An 18128-nucleotide genomic window follows, 5' to 3' on the forward strand; every position below is an offset into this window, starting at 1 on the left:
CATATCCAGTGAAACCAAGAAAACCAGTTAGGTAACCCAGGCATTTGTGAAAACTTATCAATTATGTAGTTGTTTTTTGTGAAAATTCTGATTATGAACTTTGATATCTTTTCTTCCCCCTGCTTTAACATAATAGCATGTGTTTCATGTGATTAACTATATAAATATCACTTTAGGGGTAATGTTATTTTTCTGTTCATGAGCTCTATATGCATGATATTAAAATTCAAAACACTGCAGAAATGCACAATACATTGGTCCTGCAGTTTCACCACACCCAAACTTGCTTTCAATTTCTTCATATTTTTATGTATACTAGGGGCCAGATAGTAAATATTCTAGGCTCTGCTGGCCACGTGGTATTTGTCAGAACCACTGCACTCTGCCACTGTAGGGCAAAAGCAGCCATAGACATTATGTAAAAGAATCGATGTGGCTTTCTTCCAGTATCTGGCCCACAAACCGTAGTTTGCCTTATCCTGGTCTATATCACTAAATATTATTGTTTTTATGGAAATGGGCTTGAATTATATCTGAGGTTCTACAACTAGTGTATTTTTTCCCACTTAATAATGTATCTTGGAACCCTCTGTGCCTGTTCGTATCCCTAGATTCTGGGTCACACACTGACACTCTTTGCTGAACACAGCCTGCAAAGAGTTTTATGTCCTCTCAGTGTGTTAAACTTTTCTGAATTCATTGCCAGCACTTATAAATCAGGGAGATGAACCCCAGAACGAGTAGCTGGGGGTGCCTGGAGGTCACGTCTGGCTGGCCGCCTTGCAGGGTAACTTAGAGGGAGACGGTAGGATGAGCTGCTAGGCTCCAGATTTTGGCACAGACCTGTCTCCCTTTACGGAGGGCAGGGAGGGACCCATGGGGTCAGAGAAGAGCGGTTCTGGGATCTTGCCTTTACCTTCTTGTCAGTGTCCTGCAGGGGGACCCCCAGACTGAGGCCAGCCCCCACCCACTTCCCAGCTCCCTGGGGGCCCCCTGCCTGCCTCAGCCTGACCTGCGACTGTCCCTCCCAGGAACTGTGGCACCGAGCCCAGTATGAGCCGCTCTTCCACATGCTCAGCGATCCCGAGGCCTACGTGTTCACCTGTGTCAACCAGACGGCAGAGCAGCAGGAGCTGGAGGACGAGCAGCGGCGGCTGTGCGACATCCAGCCTTTCCTGCCGGTGCTGCGCCTGGTGGCCCGCCAGGGTGACAGGGTGAAGAAGCTCGTCAACAGCCAGATCAGCCTCCTCATCGGCAAAGGTGCGCTGCATGGTCCAGGCTGCCCTCCCCAGCCAGGGCCTGCCTAGGCCTGCCCCTGGGGGCCCCACGCTGACCCCCGCCTCCTGCCTCTCAGGCCTCCACGAGTTTGACTCCTTGAATGACCCGGAAGTGAATGACTTTCGCACCAAGATGCGCCAGTTCTGTGAGGACGCGGCCGCCCACCGGCAGCAGCTGGGCTGGGAGGCCTGGATGCAGTACAGCTTCCCTCTGCAGCTGGAGCCCTCGGCACGGAGCTGGGGAGCGGGCACCCTGCGGGTCCCCAACCGGGCCCTCCTGGTCAACGTCAAGTTCGAGGGCAGTGAGGTGAGCCCGTGGCTCCTGCTGGGGGCACAGTCCCATTTGCTGCTTCCAGGCTGCTGCGCACATGGGGGCACATCCTCTGTGAGACTTCCCAGTCATTCACAGGACCCCAAATTCACTCTCCCCCCAGTAGTGTCAGGTGGTATTTGTGTGGTATGCTGTGCATGCAAATGTTCCACCAGGCAAGTTCGACAAAGCTGAGTGACCAAATGGCCTTCGTTCATTCAACAGATATTTGAATGTCTTTGTCAGACCCTGTCCTCATAGAGTTCACATTCGGTGGGCAGGGGAGCCGGCAACCCCCGCCCACCACGCCCCAGAACTCTCTGGGCCCTCAAGAGGGCTGATCCACCCTCCTCCCTCTAGGACAGCTTCACCTTCCAGGTGTCCACCAAGGATGAGCCCCTGGCACTGATGGCCTGTGCTCTCCGGAAGAAGGCCACGGTGTTCCGGCAGCCCCTGGTGGAGCAGCCTCAGGACTACACGCTTCAGGTGAACGGAAAGCACGAGTACCTGTACGGCAGCTACCCCCTCTGCCAGTTCCAGGTGAGGGGTGAGGTCTGGGTGGGCTGGGGAGAATTGGTCCTTTGGCCCTTTTGAGCCCAGTGAGCCAGGCCTTTGGGGATCACAGCAACAGTGTCCCCTTACTGACTGGCCCTCCCCATGAGCACAAGGAGAACTCCACTTTCAGGAGGCGGGTGGGCACAGGAAGAGCCAGCAAGAGAGGTCTCTGAAGGCCTGGGGTAGGCAGTGGGCAGCAGGGGGAGCCCCGGGGAGCCGGTTGTCCAGGGAATTGGGAGGCTGCCCCACCGGCCACTCACTCTAGCCCTCATCTCAGTACATCTGCAGCTGCCTGCACAGCGGGCTGACCCCCCACCTGACCATGGTGCACTCCTCATCCATCCTCGCCATGAGAGACGAGCAGAGCAACCCCACCTCCCAAGTCCAAAAACCGCGCACTAAACCACCCCCCATTCCCATGAAGAAGGTGAGCTGATGCCTTCCTCTTATTGTCCCCTCTGTCCCTTCCGTCCACCTGTTGCCCAGCCCTAGAGCCTATTGGGCAGCCCTTTGGGCTGGCAGTGGGTCCAGGGTCCCCTTGTCTCATGCCCCTTGGCTGGTCAGTGTTGAGAGTTGGGGCTCAGATTTGGCAGCCCTATGGCCAACGTGCTGCGTGCAGGTGCTGAGCTTCCTGGGGTAGCTTTCAGGCCCAGCGCTCAGGCTGCCCTTCTCCTCACGCCCCTCTTGCTCCCTGCACTGTAGGCAGACCTCCCAGGCCTGCAGAACACAGCGGGCTCCTCGTAAAGGATGGGGTGTGGGCAGGCACCCGAGATCGCCACGAACCCGCAGCGCTCCCACCCCACCCCACCCCACCCCCGCCACCTCTGGACTCTTCCACTCTTAATGACCCTGCTTCTGCCCCTACTCCGCCCCAGCCCTCCTCTGTGTCGCTGTGGTCCTTGGAGAAGCCCTTCTCCATCGACCTGGTCCAGGGCAGCAAAGTGAATGCGGACGAGCGGATGAAGGTAGGGGCGAGATGGTGCAGGGCTGGGGGTGCCGAGCCAGGCCTGGTGTGTATGTGTGTGTGTGTGTGTTCTGCACAAACAAGATGGTTGTGGCCTAGAGGGGTGGCAGAGGAAGAAGGGGGTGTCACACGAAAGCCACATTACCCAGCATCCCTGCCTGGGGTAGTTGTGAGCTGCTTCAAAACAGGAAGAGGGGAGGGGAGCAGGCTAGCCGGCCAGAGAGGCTGATTCGTAGAAACCCTGGCCCAGCAAGTTCTGGGTATAGGACAAGTGGAGGTTGTGGGGTCAGGCCCAGACCAGAGATGTGGGAACCACAGAGTCTGGGAGGTGACAGGCACAGAAGAGGAGCCGTTCCAGCTGGGCCAGTGGCTTTGGGGCTCCCGGGAACACTTGGGGGGGGTTATCCAGCATGTCCCCTGACGCTGCAGCCAAGCCCAATGCTGGGCTCTTTACCCCCGATCCTCAGTCCTCAGGACAGCCTGCGAGGTCCATGTTTTATTGCCTCATTTGTAGGATGCAAAGCCTGGGTCCCCAGAGGTTGGGTTTCTTTGGGGAGCACTTTTGGGGGGTAATTCTACAAGCGGGCAGGTTTGGGCTCCCTGGCAGAATCACGGAGGACTGCAGGGAGGCAGCTTTTGGCCGGGCGATGAGAGCTGTGCTGATGGAGTTGGAGGCAGTAAGGCCAGGTGTTCAGGAGGCAGTAAATGCCTCCCTGCCTGCTGGGGGCTCACACCATTGAAGCAGTTGGGGGGAACCCTTGCATATTAGAGCTAAGAGGGCCCCTGGAACTCCCAAGCCCCGGGGGGGAAACTGAGGCCCAGAGCAGGGGAGCGACATGCCCCGGGGTCCCACAGAGTCTGGGGAGCCCACACACAGCTCACGGTGCCCTTCCCTTCTCCCCATGGCCACTTGCCCCGCTGGGGCAGCCTCCCATTCCTCTTCCGTACCACCTTGCACATGGGAAGTGGGATTCAGACCCACGTAGAAAAAGGACATCTCTGGATGAGATGTGAGCCTTAGGGAAATGGGAGAACCTGAGAGGGTACGGGGAGCCTCTGCCCCCTGTCAACCCATGCCCACACTTCCCCAGCTGGTGGTACAGGCTGGGCTTTTCCACGGCAATGAGACGCTGTGCAAGACCGTGTCCAGCTCAGAGGTGAGCGTGTGCTCAGAGCCCGTGTGGAAGCAGCGGCTGGAGTTTGACATCAACGTCTGTGACCTGCCTCGCATGGCCCGTCTCTGCTTTGCACTTTACGCTGTGATTGAGAAGGCTAAGAAGGCTCGCTCCACCAAGAAGAAGTCCAAGAAGGCGGTGCGTGGGCCGGCCTGCAGCCTGGGGTGGGCCTCGGAGAGCCAGTGCACTCCCGCTCAGCCGTCCAGTCCTGCAGCCCCGGGCTGCTCCCAGTAGGCACTCAGCCTGGAGACCAGGGCCCAAGGGGGCCTGTGGACCCCAGGCTCCCCACCCCTCTCCCACTGGCCTCCACCCCTGCGCTGTATGGCTCTGGGCTCCTGGGCTTGTGAGTAGGGTGACTCGGCGTATCTGGGCCTGGGCCTTTGGTCCTTTCGGGAACCTGGAGGTGGCTCTGTGGGGTGGAAGGGCATGCACTGTCCTCTCAAGGAGCACGGTGGCCTGAGTCAGCAGCTGGCAGGGAGGGAGTGGTGGTTGGGCACTGAGTCACCAGGCCCAGGATGTGACTGGCCATTGAGCCACATTGACTCACCCGTAGCTGAGCTGGGCCAGCTTTCTGGGGCCGATGTGGTTGGTTTTGGGGGTTTCTCAAGATGCCGGGAATGGGGAGGCAGCAGGGAGCTGATGGGGCGGCTGGCCTTCTGGGCTTCCTCACAGCAAGTCTGGGTGAGGGCAGGGAGTCCTGGGCGCACCCTGCAGACGGGCAAGTGCAGGGTTCTGGGTGGATGGCCCTGACCTGCCGTGTTCTCTCCCAGGACTGCCCCATCGCCTGGGCCAACCTCATGCTGTTTGACTACAAGGACCAGCTCAAGACGGGTGAATGCTGCCTCTACATGTGGCCGTCTGTCCCAGGTGGGCCCAGACCCAGAGGGAGACGCTCAGGGGAGTGGGGTCCGGGACATGGTGGCATTCTCCCATTCCTGTGTCTAGATGAGAAGGGGGAGCTGCTGAATCCTGCGGGAACCGTGCAGAGTAACCCCAACACTGAGAGCGCCGCCGCCCTGGTCATCTGCCTCCCCGAGGTGGCCTCCCATCCTGTGTACTACCCTGCCCTGGACAAGGTCACTGAGGGGCTCCCTTGCCACCTGGGGCTGTGGGGCTAAAGATGAATCTCCCTGACCTGCCTCTGGGGTTCCCCAGAGCACACATTGGTGGGCGTCCATGACTCTAGAATCCTTCCTTAAGTGCCCTAGAACAGGGGTTCTCAACCAGGGCCCATTTTGCTCCCCAGGGCACTTTGGGTAATGAGGAGAGACACTTTTGGCTGTCACAGCCAGTGGGAGTGACTCCTGGCGTCTCTGGGTGGAGGCAGGGTGCTGCTAAGCGCCCTACAGTGCACAGGACGGTCTCCATCACTAAGGGCTGCGGGCCCACAGGGTCGGGAGTACCCAGGTTCGATTACCACTCTGGGGACCTGCCTGGGCCAGGCCCCAGGGCACCACTGAAGGCCGCTGCTTGTTGCAGATCCTGGAGCTGGGGCGGCAGGGGGAGCACGGTCACTTCACAGAGGAGGAGGTGAGCGGGGTCGCGGGCGAGGGTGTGGGGTGCACGGCTGGGCACCAGCCCTCACCCACCCTCACCCCCCAGCAGCTGCAGCTGCAGGAGATCCTGGAGCGGCGGGGGTCGGGGGAGCTGTATGAGCACGAGAAGGACCTGGTGTGGAAGATGCGGCACGAGGTGCAGGGGTGCTTCCCGGAGGCCCTGGCCCGGCTGCTGCTGGTCACCAAGTGGAACAAGCACGAGGACGTGGCCCAGGTGCGTGGCGGGGGAGGGGCCGGGCAGGGGGCGGAGCCTGGGCGGACTGCCGCCCGCCTGACTGCCGCCCCGCAGATGCTCTGCCTGCTGTGCTCGTGGCCCGAGCTGCCTGTCCTGAGCGCCCTGGAGCTGCTGGACTTCAGCTTCCCCGACCGCCACGTGAGCTCCTTTGCCATCAAGTCCCTGCGCAAACTGACGTGAGTGCCACAGGCTCCCTCCTTCTTGGATGGGTGGCTCGGGCCCGCCTGCTGCTCCTGGGTAGTGGGTGGGACCCGAACCTCGCCCGTCAGCCAGCTCGGGTAAGGCCTCGTCAGACCCGTCCTAGGCCGCGGAGCCCCGCGCCCCAGCAGGCCTCCCTCCTTTGCAGGGACGATGAGCTTTTCCAGTACCTGCTGCAGCTGGTACAGGTGCTCAAGTACGAGGCCTACCTGGACTGCGAGCTGACCAAGTTCCTGCTCGACCGGGCGCTGGCCAACCGCAAGATCGGCCACTTCCTCTTCTGGCACCTCCGGTAGGTGGTGGGGAGGGCTGTGGGGGGAGGTGCCTCTCACCTGGGGGCCCCACCCTCCCACTGGCCCCGGGGCTCACCCCTCTCTCCCTCCCCCAGCTCCGAGATGCACGTGCCCTCGGTGGCCCTGCGCTTCGGCCTCCTCATGGAGGCCTACTGCAGGGGCAGCACCCACCACATGAAGGTGCTGATGAAGCAGGTGAGGCTCAGGTGTGCCCCCGCCCCACCGGGCTCCCCTGCGGGCTGGCCCTGCCCCTCTGAGCCACCTGGGCGGGACTGAGGCTCAAAGCCCTCCCCTTCCTGGCCCAGGGGGATGCGCTGAGCAAACTGAAGGCTCTGAACGACATCGTGAAAGTGAGCTCCCAGAAGACCGCCAAGCCGCAGACCAAGGAGCTGATGCACCTGTGCATGCGCCAGGAGACCTACCTGGAGGCCCTCTCCCACCTGCAGTCCCCGCTCGACCCCAGCACCCTGCTGGCTGAAGTCTGGTGAGCCCCAAGCCCTGGAGGGCCTCCTCCTGCCCCCCACCGAGGTCTGCGGAGGGGCCCCTGCTGAACGCTCTCTGGCCTGGCAGCGTGGAGCAGTGCACCTTCATGGACTCCAAGATGAAGCCCCTGTGGGTCGTGTACAGCAACGACGAGGCCGGCGGTGATGGCGGCGTGGGCATCATCTTTAAGAACGGCGATGGTGAGCAGAGGGCCTGGGGGTGGGAGCTGCTGAGGACTTGGCCCCCCTACACCTTGCTCTCGGGGGACCCTGGGGTACTCCAGGAGAGTGAGCTGAGAAGATGAGGTCCTGGGACTTTGGGGTCTGGGTATGGCTGAGAGTGGAGAACCCACCAGAATTTCATGCTTTTCCTTCCCGCTGGCTTCACAGACCTCCGCCAGGACATGCTGACCCTGCAGATGATCCAGCTCATGGATGTCCTGTGGAAGCAGGAGGGGCTGGACCTGAGGTGAGGGGCCTCCTGACGCCCTCTTGTGCCTGTGCCAGGCCTAAGCCCCTGTCCCTTTGGAGGGGTCCTCTGTCAACGCTGACATTGCCGCCTCTGTTAGAAAAAAGGCTGTTCTGAGAGCAGGGACCCGTGTAAAGCGAGGGCCGGGGGAGGGGGCGGGGCCACAGGGCCTGGAGCTTAGTAGCGTCTGGCTCCACTGTTGCCTTTGCCCAGCGGCCCTGGCCTCCTGCCTCGTCTTGGGAAGCAGTTGGCATCTTCTTCCAAGCCACCTGGATTTCACTGTCTGAGCAAATGTGAGCTCAGCCAATGTGCTCACTTTTCCCTCTGCTCCTTGGGTGCTGATACCAAGCTCTCCAAGGAACCCTCCCCAGAGCCCCGAGGGCCGAAGCCTCCTCCCCAGCACCTTTCTCCTTTTCAGCAGCTTGACGAGCATGTCCTGTGGCTATTTTGGGTGTCTTGCTCTTTGGGGGTCAAGCAGCCTCAGGCACAGCCCTTGACCACATTGTTTCCCTGCCCCCCTCCCACCTGGCTAGAATGACCCCCTACGGCTGTCTCTCCACTGGGGACCGCACGGGCCTCATTGAGGTGGTGCTCCACTCAGACACCATTGCCAACATCCAGCTGAACAAGAGCAACATGGCAGCCACGGCCGCCTTCAACAAGGATGCTCTGCTCAACTGGCTCAAATCCAAGAACCCTGGGTAGGTTTCAGGCCCCAGGAACTGACACCTTCTCCTCTCCAAGAGGTGTGATTTGGGAGCCACAGGTAAGGGGAAGGACCCATGACATTCTCTGTGGCTTCTGGCTCAGCTGTGTATGTGCTGGGCTGGGTCAGCTCTCTCTTCCCATGTACCAGTTAGCTATTGTGTGTGACAAGCACCTGCGACTTGGAGACGTAAAACCACCAGTTATCATTGGCTCACAAGTCTGCCACCTGAGCGGGCTCAGCTGAGTGGTTCTGCTGGAATCGCTCATGAAGCTACTGTCACCTGGTGGCTTGACTGGGCCTGGAGGGTCTAAGGTGGCCCCAGCCACATGTCTCTGGGGTCTCCCCTCACTGAGTATATCAGCCAGGGCTTCCTCACGTGACCATAGGGAAGGTTCAAGAGCTGCAAGGTGTTTTAAGGCCTAGGCTCCGGAATGAGTCCAGCAATGCTTTCTCCATGTTCTGTTGGTCCAAGCAGGTCACAAGGCCAGATCCTAGGGGAGGGGACATAGGCCCCACTTTATGGTAGAAGTTGCTGCAAATGGTGTGGCTGGCATTTTTAATCCATGCTCCCCACATGCAGGGAAGCCCTGGACCGAGCCATTGAGGAGTTCACGCTCTCCTGTGCTGGCTACTGTGTGGCCACCTATGTGCTGGGCATCGGTGACCGGCACAGTGACAACATCATGATCCGGGAGAATGGGCAGGTAGGGCAGCGCAGGCACTGCCACCTGCCTTCCTGCTCAGCAGAGCCCCCTCCCAGCTTCCAGTCTCCCCTCCCTCCCCGGGGTCCTGTGGACCCAGTGCTGTCCTGTCTCCTTCATTCTGTGAACTTCCCTCTCTACAGCTGTTCCACATTGATTTTGGCCACTTCCTGGGGAATTTCAAGACCAAGTTTGGAATCAACCGTGAGCGGGTCCCATTCATCCTCACCTATGACTTTGTGCATGTGATCCAGCAGGGGAAGACGAATAACAGTGAGAAATTTGAAAGGTGAGGGCGGCCCTCAGTGCCTGGGCCAGAGGCAGGGTGCAGGGATGATCCTGTGTGGGGAGGCAGGCTGGGAGGGGGGGGCCAGTTAGCAGGGTGGGGGCCGTTTCCAGGGTGGGGGCAGGCTGGTGCCACCTGGGGAGACCGTGAGCCTGCTTTGCCTGCAGGTTCCGGGGCTACTGCGAGCGAGCCTACACCATCCTGCGGCGCCATGGGCTGCTTTTCCTGCACCTCTTCGCCTTGATGCGGGCAGCAGGCCTACCTGAGCTCAGCTGCTCCAAAGACATCCAGTATCTTAAGGTAAATGCCAGGGCAGTCTCAGCAGCCCAACTTCCCCAGGCCTGCCTCCAAGCAGCTCGTGTGGTGGGCCCTGCAGGGCGCTCCTGGCTCCGTGTCCAGATAGTCAGCCCGGTTCTGTTGTGCTGGGGTCTCCCTGCGCCCACCCTCTGGTCCTCCACAGGCTTTAGGTGTTTCCAATTCTACAAAAAGGCTGGAGGCCATGCAGCACTTCCTTCCCGTGTCTTTCCGTTTGTGAGAAGCTGGGGTGGGCATTGAGCACTGGCTGCAAGTCCCTGCCAGGCATTCTCCTTGGTGCCCAGTTGCTGCACAGCAGAGCTGCTGCCTGCTTCCTCCCCCTGGAGTTTTTTTTTTCCAGTGGAGAAGGCGGCTGCCTGTCCACCTGTGGGCTTTGGGGCCAAGCCCTTCTGGCACCATCTGGCATCTTACTTTGAGGGTGGGTTAGGTTTGGGACCCGCATGAAGAGCTTTCCCAAGGGATGTTGGGTGGTCTCTTCTATTCCCCCTCACGCAGTTCTCTTACGGTGAATTTAAAACACCCAGAGGGGCTGCCTTAAAGAGTAGGGCCCAGGCCTCTCTGTGCTGAGCTCACTGCTTTGATGATTCTGCCTCAGGACTCTCTGGCACTGGGAAAAACAGAGGAGGAGGCTCTAAAGCACTTCCGAGTGAAGTTCAACGAAGCCCTGCGGGAGAGCTGGAAAACCAAAGTGAACTGGCTGGCCCACAACGTGTCCAAAGACAACAGGCAGTAGCAGGTCTTGCCGTCAGTCTTGGGAACCAGGCTCCCTCGCTGGCCTTCGAAGCCTAAAAGCCTGACTGCACCCCATGGGAAAGAACCTACACAATTGCCTTTTGTTTACACTGGTTATTTATTTATGACTTGAAATGTTTCAGGAACCAACAGCCATAAACGGAAGCGCATCCTCTGTGCAGGGGTGGGTGCTGTCCTGCGGTCCCGTCAGGGCCCTGGGCTCAGAAGGGGAGGCACTGCTTTGAGTGTCTCACCAAGGATTGTAACCCATCTTCCAGCTGGTGGGTCCGCACCCAGCAAAGAACAGCCTCCCCACCCGGAAGCCTGTCCTCCTCTCAAGCCCCTGCTGGACTGCACGGGTCTTGGGGCCAGCAGCTCCTGGTGCCCACCATCCAGACAGGGTGCCCGAGTCCCCGTTCTCCCCTCTGCCCTCGTGCTCCCCGTGACTGAGTCCTGGACAGCTCCCAGGGGACGCCTGGGTAGCTCTACGTTCAGGGATGCTTGCTTTCCTTTTTTAAAGTGACTCTTGGGTACAGGAATTCGCTCATCTCTCTGTTGTAAAGCAATTTTGTTTGCGGGTAAGAAAAAAACAGCCAAACTACTTAGTGAACCTCTATGGCTCAGGACATCAGCCTCAGCCCCAAAGTCTACTATATGCTGGTCCTGAAAACACATTAAAAAGATTTGAGCTTGACTTAGCTCATCCTGATTATAAGGCTGAGGCAGGTGATGCTTTGTGCAATTGTCTGTACTGTGCCTCTTAAGGAAGGAGGTACCCAGGTTCCTCTTCCAGAACTCTCCCCCTTGAGAACCTGCTGTAATGAGGTACCAGCATGGGACAGGGCTGTGGTGGGACCTTTTCAAGACAGTACCTACCTTGAAACCATTCAGGCTTAGCATTAGGCAGTTGAGGTGCTCTTGAAATGCAGGTTCCTGGGCCTCTCCCAGTCTTCTAAAAGCCACTCTGGAGATGGTACTAGGAATCTGGGCTTTTGGAAGCCCACAGGTGATCCCCGTCTATTAGCAGCTGACTGGGGCCCGCCAGGCTACACTGCTGACCTCAGAGGCTTTGCAGGCCCAGCAGAGCCAGAATAGCTGCCTCTCAATAACCCAGGTGCCATCTTTTTTCTTCGTAGCTAGAAGCAGCTGTGAGGCGCTGTCCAGAAGCAGTCGGTGCCACCAACCACACTCTTGTCCCCAGCTGAGCGCTGAATCCATTAGCCCCGCCTCACCTGTCTGGAAATAGGAAAAGCCGAGTGTATGTCTGTCTGTTATTTATTTGCGTGAGTCTGCCTCCCTGCGCGGGCGGCACACTTTGCACATACACAGCAATTTCTGGCTTGGGTGCACGGCCTGTGTGCCTGGCAAGAAGAAATCTTTTCTATATTTTTAAATCATTTATTGTTTATAGGAAAGGCAAGTTCAACATAACTGATGCAGGTTGAAGACCAGCACTCTGTGAACCTTGAAATGAGAGGTATAAGCAGATTAAAAGAAATAAAAGCCTTCTTATGTTATTTTTCTCGGCTCAAAAAGAAATGGGATTGTAGGGAGAGAACAAAAACAAGGTTAAAGAAACAACACGCTCTCCCACGGGAATTAGAACCAGAACTTTATTGTAGTGTATACACTTTCCGACCTATCGACATACATGTCTGAAGGGTGATTCCATGGGGCACAGCGCGAGCACGCCTGGTGCCTGCATTTGCGTCTATCCATTGTCTACACAGAGCAGCTACAGTGACAGTACAGGGAGGGCAGCCACACACAACACGGGACAGCCGGCAGTGTCCTCGAAACTAGCGGTTCTGATCAGAGAACAGTATTCAAAATTATTTTAACCCAGTTTTAGAAATCTAAATTTTTACATGTAAATTAAAAACAAAGTGCTGTGGGGTTAGCTCATGGCACTCCTCTCCTTTTCCTTCCCCACAGCGCGAAGCTACTACGGTGGGTTTGACCCCCGGGCTCTGGGGAGGCGAGCATGGGCTGCTGGGGGGAGTCTAGCACAGGCTGTCTGCCTTCAGGCCTCTGTGTCCTTTTAACGGACATTCTAAGTACAGACCGCTCAGGTGTGACGCTGTCTCCAAACCAAGTGGTCAGTTTGCCATCCACACCATCAAATATATGCTCCACCAGCGAGGAAACGTGCATCCGGCAGATACGAACCCCATAGCTGTGCATGGGAAGCCCAGATTCCCAAACAAGGGGCTGCTGGTCACTGAAGGAGTGTGGTGAGAGGCCAGGGTCCCTGGCACCCCACCCCTCCGCAAATGAGAGATGGGAAGAATCCCAAAGGAGAGCCCTGGCCACTTTCAGCCTCCAAAGAGGGGTCCCTGATCCGGCACCCACTACTGCGCAGCACAGAGAAATCCCTACCCCGGCCACACACCCAGAGGCCGGGGCTGTACCGAGCAGGGCTGGGGCGGGGCAGGCCCCTTCTCCTTGACTGCGGGGGGCAGAGGCTGAAGCCCACGGGGTCTCTCCTGCGCTCAGTGTTTTTGACTTCACGTTGCACTCCAGCCCTCGGTTATGCCGGCACAAAGGACAGGAGAGATCCCAATTTATGTACAAAATATTAAAAAGTCAGTTCATCATCTACATGTTAACCCCATTCTGCCACTTTATACATGCACTAGTTCAGAAAAAAATAAAAACTCTTAGAAAAAAAAAATCAAAAAAGAAAAGGATGAGCAGGTGGGAGTGAGCAACTTCACCCGTCGGTCCCACATCCAGTCCTGGCAGCTTCTCCACGGCGGCGGGTGTGTGCTCCTCCCGTGACTTACGAGAGGTCAGGCGGGCGGGGGGCTACGGTCCTACACGGAGCACAGGCAGATGGTCAGCGATGGGGAGGGTCTGCGGACCTACTGGCCAGAATGACTTTGTACATCAGGGACCCTCGGGGACGGCACGGCGGGACGGCGGGGGCGCCCGCAGTGGCGGGCAGGGCGGCGGGCGCTCAGTAGCTGAGGGTGGAGTCGTCCCACTCCAGCTGCTGCGGCCTGCTGGCGCCGGGCCGGTCCCCGCGGGCCCCCTCCTCCTCCGCGCTGCTTTCCGACTCGGCGCTGGTGAGGTCGTCGTCGTCCTCGCCGTCCTCGCTGTCCCCTGCCTCCTCCTCCTCCTCCTCCTCCTCGCTGCTGGGCTGGTCCTCGTATGTCTGGCAAAGAGAGCGCCTGAGTCCTGCTCCAGCCATTCGGCGCTGCCCACCTTCCCGGAGCCACAGAGGAAGGGAGCCCCCGTGCCAGCTCCATGTGAGGGGCACCGGCTGACGGCAGAAGGCATCTCGCCAAAGACAGAAGGGACACAGAGGTCTGGTCCTGCCACAGGGCCTGTGCCCACAGGGAGGGCCCATCTCTACACTGCCTAGGTGGCACGACCTAGAATGGCCTCCCTGAGCCTCAGTTTACCCACCTGGAGGACAGACACACCTGCACCTTGCAGAGCTGTCATGTGGCTCCCACGGCCTTTACAGCACATGACATGAAGGCACTATGGCCGCTGTGCTTCTCTGCATGGGCCTGGCCTCAGGCCTGCCCTGCAGTGGTTTTTGGTTGTGGGGTCACTGTCCGAACCTACCTCCATAGGGTTCACAGTGATGGTCAAGGCGGAGTCGTCCCAGTCCATCTCGTTCTCCTTCCCGGAGTCCTGGTCCCGTGTGGCTCGCCGGTGAGCAGCGCGGATCCGGAACGCTCCCAGCACGACCATGAACACCAAGAAGCTGACGCAGCCCACGGCCACGACGGCCGCAGTGCCGGGGACGCCTGAAGTGGGATGGAGAGGCGGCTGCAGTGCCAAGCCCGACCTGGGGGCCACTGTGCTACACCCTCCGGGCGCAGACGGCATGCTTCGCACGACCCCCCAAAGGACAGGAAGAAATAACAGGAAGACCCAGCACAGGGTTCAAATCCCGGTGCGGCCCCTTACTTCCCCGTGGCCATCCTGAGCAGGCACTGGCCTCATGGCAGGACGGGCGAGGGGTGCCCGTCAACCTTGCTTAGAGGCCTCAGGACTTATCCATGCTGTCCTACCTGCAAACGGGTGGGGCTTGGCCAGGTTGTGGCCCGAGAGGTCAACGAAGGCATGGTGCTCAGGATGCACGAACTGCGGCTGGGCAGCCAGGTAGCTGGCGTGTTCCACGGGGTTGGCCGTGTGGATCACGTCCACCTGCAGCAGAGACAGACAGGCAGCCTGAGTGTGTCTGTGAGAAAGGATGCAGTTCAGAAGCTAACAAGGACAGCACTACTCGAAGTGGCCCCCAGATCAGTGTGGTGAGTGATGAGCAAACGACAGAAAAGAAGGGTGAGTGCTTATGTCCTAACACTCCGATACTGTCATACACCCAAGATCACTGTTCTAATCATTCGTTTTTATTTTTTGAAGAATCCGTCCAAAATAGACTAGGTACAAAATGACTACCAGTGGTCCTTCACCATGGGTTGTTTGAGAAGCACTGGCAGAGACCATTTCCCCTCTTTTTCCAAAAACCACAGCCACATGAAAAGAGAGCATAAATCATAACCCTCTGTTTTCTTCCAAATTCATTACCCTTTGGCTCAAACAAAACACACATCGCTTCTCAGCACCAAGAGTCCAGTACTCTGCTGCTATGAGGTCACAGTGGAGACATACAATTGCTAAGTATAACTTTGGGTCCATTTTCCTGGACCACAGAAGGAGCTGCTATCTAGGTCTGTTGAAGATGTCAGAGCAGGATGAGTGGTCTCTGGCCCCCCTGGTCTGCATCACCACTCCCAGGCTCGGCAGACAGCAACCCTGCCAGGTGCTGGCCCCATGGCTGCACCCCTCACCCTGGGCCAAGAGAGGTCATTTACAGCAGGGCCAGCGATCTGCAAAGGACGTGGGGGCACCCTGTGAACTGCATTTCTAAACAACGTCAAATCTCGAGAACAACCTCATCCCTGCCCGCCAAGGCAGTAACTGCTACTTAGTCTTGACCAACCCCTCCAAAGGCTCCCTCAGGCCCCTTGAAAGGGGAGCAAACGGCCCACCCTGCAAACAACCTGTCACCCCAAATCTGTGCAGATCTAGGCTGCAGCAGCCCCCCAGCAGGAACAGGCTACCACCCCTGGGATGCACCCAAATAGCTGCCACCATGAGAGCTCTAAAAATTGGTGTTTGCAAACATTAGGGCCTGAGTGGGGAACTCAGTCAATCACTGAGCTGCTGGCCCTTTTTGGCAGGAGCCCTGCACTCACCTCCACCTGAAATTCATTGCTGACATAGCGGCCATTCAGCTCGGAGCATATGAGCTTGAACTTGCGGTCAAGCAAGGACCTGGTGTGCCAGTTCCGGTAGCGCAGGAGGCGCAAAGCCTCCTCGTAGTTGGCCATGGAGTCCACGCCTGTTGGGGTGGAGGTGAGATCACTGGGTGGGAGAAGTCAGGACCGGGGTCGGGCACGGGCTCCGCTGAGGTTTCCGATTGTGGGAAGGGATGCAGGCGGGAGGGCGCATTTTTCCCTTGCTTGGGGGAGAAGCCACCTCATGCCTAACTTCCGCTCCTATCAAGGACAGAACGCAAGGCAGGGCCTGCACATCCCCTCCCTGTGGGGAAAACGTGAGGAGCCCACACTGAGCCTGGCGAGGCTCGCGTTCCCAGTGCCTCCAGGGGGCGAGGAGCTTCAAGGGCTGCCCTTCTCACCTGTGAAAATCATGCCCAGGTCGGAGCTGCTCGCCTCCACGCCCCTCTGCTGCAGGCGAGCCAGGTCCACCTCCAGGCTCTCCTGCTCTCGGTTCAGCTCCTCACCCTCCACCGTGACCTCGCAAGTGTCCAGGTCGTGCACGATCTCCTCAGACACAAGTGACTCTTGAACTGCAAAAATGGTGTGACCAGAAGTAGCAGAGGCTGCAGAGCCCAGGGCGGCTGGTCACACCTGGCAGCCGCCAGCTTATCCTCAAACTCAAGAGCTTTTCACGGGAGAGTCACTTTCAAGAAATGGGGTATTTTGTGTGTCTCAGAGGACTGGCCACGGGGAAGGCCCAAGAATGGGGGTGCCCTGACCTCCCAGAGGCTGGCCAGCATCCCCAGGCAAGGGAGTGTCTCCCACCCCCATCTCAGTCCTCTCAGCCTCCGTGAGGTGCCTCTCCGATGCTGACAACAAGCCCACAGGAGATGAAAGGACCCTCCGCGTGTGTTTCCCAGGGGCACAGTGAGCTCGGGCCCACAGGTCAGACTCCAGAAGCAAACCCCATCCAGAACGGTATTAAAACGTTCAAATACCCCAAAGCCCCAGAAAGAGAACCCAGCAAGCAGCCGCAGTGAGGTGTCAGCCACCTAGTTTCAAGCCGAGGCAAGGGCAGCTGTCCTGGGAAGAGGGGCTGTTACCTGTGGGGTCTTCGTCCCCTTCCCCTTCGGGCTCCACTTCTCTCGTGACGGTGCTGATGATCCGAAGCTCGGGGAAGAGGAAAACCCCTTCCGAGCTCTCAAATTCAGAAGCCGCTCGAGCAAAGTGGCGGACGCCACTCAGGCTGATCTTGGGCTCCTCTGGCTGCAAAACCATCACATAGCCACCTACTGGGGGGACTGACAGGCAGGCAGCCTCATTAAAACACCTGCCGACAAGGAGGGGAGAAGGGAAAGGTGGGTCAGGGCTTTAAGAAAGGTTTCACAGGCCACACACTCAAAGACATGTGGAGGTGGGACAGACAGGAATCCACAGATACCTGGGCAGGGGTGGGAGGGGGAGGGCAGGAGACAGCAATCCCCCGGAACGTGCTGCCAAACACTGCTCAGAAGCATCATTCAAACTTCCTGGAATGAGTGATGGCTCACCTTTCCTTACAGAAGGGAGGCCGGGTTATCTTAAAAACCTAACTACACACATTTTCTTCTCAAGGGTCACTAGCCTAAGACAGGCTGATTGCTAAAAATCACCACATACTTGACCATGCTGGTGATTTTAAGTCTTCGGATCCCAGGTGTGGGGAACTGCCGCGAGTTCAGGTAGGAAACACGCTGCATGGCCTTGTCCAGCTCTCCGATGTCCTCTCCTTCCAAGGTCAGCACCAACTGACTGGGGCTGGCATGGATCTGAAATCATGCCAAACAGGTAATAGAGGAATAAGGTGCTAATCGTAAGAAGCTGGAACCATGAACGCTTTGGCATTTAGCTAGGGACTGATTTGCATTGGTGACTTGGAGAAGAAATACTCATGTAATTCCACTGACCAAGACCTTCTTCTATGGTGGTAAATACACATCCATCCGGTCTTTTGTCCTGGTTTCCTGCACAAGCTCCTAAAACCCGTGGAACTTCCCAAGTGAGAAGAGCATCTTTTCGTACTCTTAAGTGATTTTTTATTGTTTCTTCCAATCACACTGCCGATTATGTCCTTGAGTGACTCCTGGTTGGGCACAGATTGTCTCGGGATGGGGGCGGGCTGCCAGAGGACCCAACCACGTGATCAGACGCCTGGCGCTTTCAGCCTCACCCACCCCCCCTGCTTCCCTGCTCCGCGCATCTCTTCCACTGGGTTGTTCCTCAGCTGTGTTCTTTATAATAATCCAGCAATAGTAAGAAAGATGTTTTCTGAGTCATTTTAGCAAATGACTGACCCGAGGTGGGAATTGTGGAAAGCCCAACTTTGTGGCCAAAGTCAGAGAGAAGTGTGTGACACTGACGCTTGCAGCTGGCGTCAGAGACGGGGGTGGTCCTGTGGGACTGAGCCCAAAGCCCGGGGGGTGGCTGGGTTGGGGGGGTCCTGCGCTACCTCTAGGTAGTCGGTGGCAGAACTGAACTGAATTGTTGGGCACCTGGAGGAAGGGGGGATTGGTTGGTGTGTGGAAAAAGCCCCACACCTTTGGCGTCAGAGGCCTTACGAGTAAAAACAAGTCAGGATCAATCACAGATCAA

At 57.9% G+C, this 18128-nt stretch overlaps 2 protein-coding genes across 18 annotated transcripts in view; one reads left to right on the forward strand and one right to left on the reverse strand.

The window, feature by feature from the left end:
* The window catches only part of PIK3CD (phosphatidylinositol-4,5-bisphosphate 3-kinase catalytic subunit delta), a 62059-nt gene extending 50285 nt beyond the window's left edge, over window positions 1-11774 (forward strand). For 8 of the 14 annotated variants that reach the window (XM_037000140.2, XM_037000144.2, XM_037000143.2 and 5 more), the window contains 20 exons: window positions 1032-1260; window positions 1355-1584; window positions 1948-2127; window positions 2420-2569; window positions 3018-3107; window positions 4198-4419; window positions 5052-5148; window positions 5227-5357; window positions 5761-5811; window positions 5884-6248; window positions 6419-6562; window positions 6659-6758; window positions 6869-7047; window positions 7134-7246; window positions 7436-7514; window positions 8048-8215; window positions 8804-8927; window positions 9068-9213; window positions 9378-9510; window positions 10121-11078. In XM_037000140.2, coding sequence (XP_036856035.1) covers window positions 1032-1260; window positions 1355-1584; window positions 1948-2127; window positions 2420-2569; window positions 3018-3107; window positions 4198-4419; window positions 5052-5148; window positions 5227-5357; window positions 5761-5811; window positions 5884-6248; window positions 6419-6562; window positions 6659-6758; window positions 6869-7047; window positions 7134-7246; window positions 7436-7514; window positions 8048-8215; window positions 8804-8927; window positions 9068-9213; window positions 9378-9510; window positions 10121-10258 — 3069 coding nt within the window. In that variant the 3' untranslated portion in view covers window positions 10259-11078. Of the gene's footprint in view, window positions 1-1031; window positions 1261-1354; window positions 1585-1947; window positions 2128-2419; window positions 2570-3017; window positions 3108-4197; window positions 4420-5051; window positions 5149-5226; window positions 5358-5760; window positions 5812-5883; window positions 6249-6418; window positions 6563-6658; window positions 6759-6868; window positions 7048-7133; window positions 7247-7435; window positions 7515-8047; window positions 8216-8803; window positions 8928-9067; window positions 9214-9377; window positions 9511-10120; window positions 11079-11393 lie in introns of those variants that run through there. The other 6 variants (XR_012129974.1, XM_073233153.1, XM_073233154.1 and 3 more) reach the window with 6 other exon arrangements.
* Window positions 11775-11856: 82 nt separating this feature from the next.
* The window catches only part of CLSTN1 (calsyntenin 1), a 67106-nt gene continuing 60834 nt past the window's right edge, over window positions 11857-18128 (reverse strand). For all 4 annotated transcript variants that reach the window (XM_073233161.1, XM_073233160.1, XM_073233157.1 and 1 more), the window contains 7 exons: window positions 17157-17305; window positions 16601-16827; window positions 15917-16087; window positions 15474-15619; window positions 14286-14421; window positions 13834-14018; window positions 11857-13414 (listed from right to left, as the gene is read on the reverse strand). In XM_073233161.1, the coding sequence (XP_073089262.1) occupies window positions 13217-13414; window positions 13834-14018; window positions 14286-14421; window positions 15474-15619; window positions 15917-16087; window positions 16601-16827; window positions 17157-17305 (1212 nt within the window). In that variant the 3' untranslated portion in view covers window positions 11857-13216. The remainder of the gene's footprint in view (window positions 13415-13833; window positions 14019-14285; window positions 14422-15473; window positions 15620-15916; window positions 16088-16600; window positions 16828-17156; window positions 17306-18128) is intronic.

Source organism: Manis javanica, chromosome 4 (genome assembly GCF_040802235.1).
Source record: "Manis javanica isolate MJ-LG chromosome 4, MJ_LKY, whole genome shotgun sequence".
Lineage (NCBI taxonomy): Eukaryota > Metazoa > Chordata > Mammalia > Pholidota > Manidae > Manis > Manis javanica.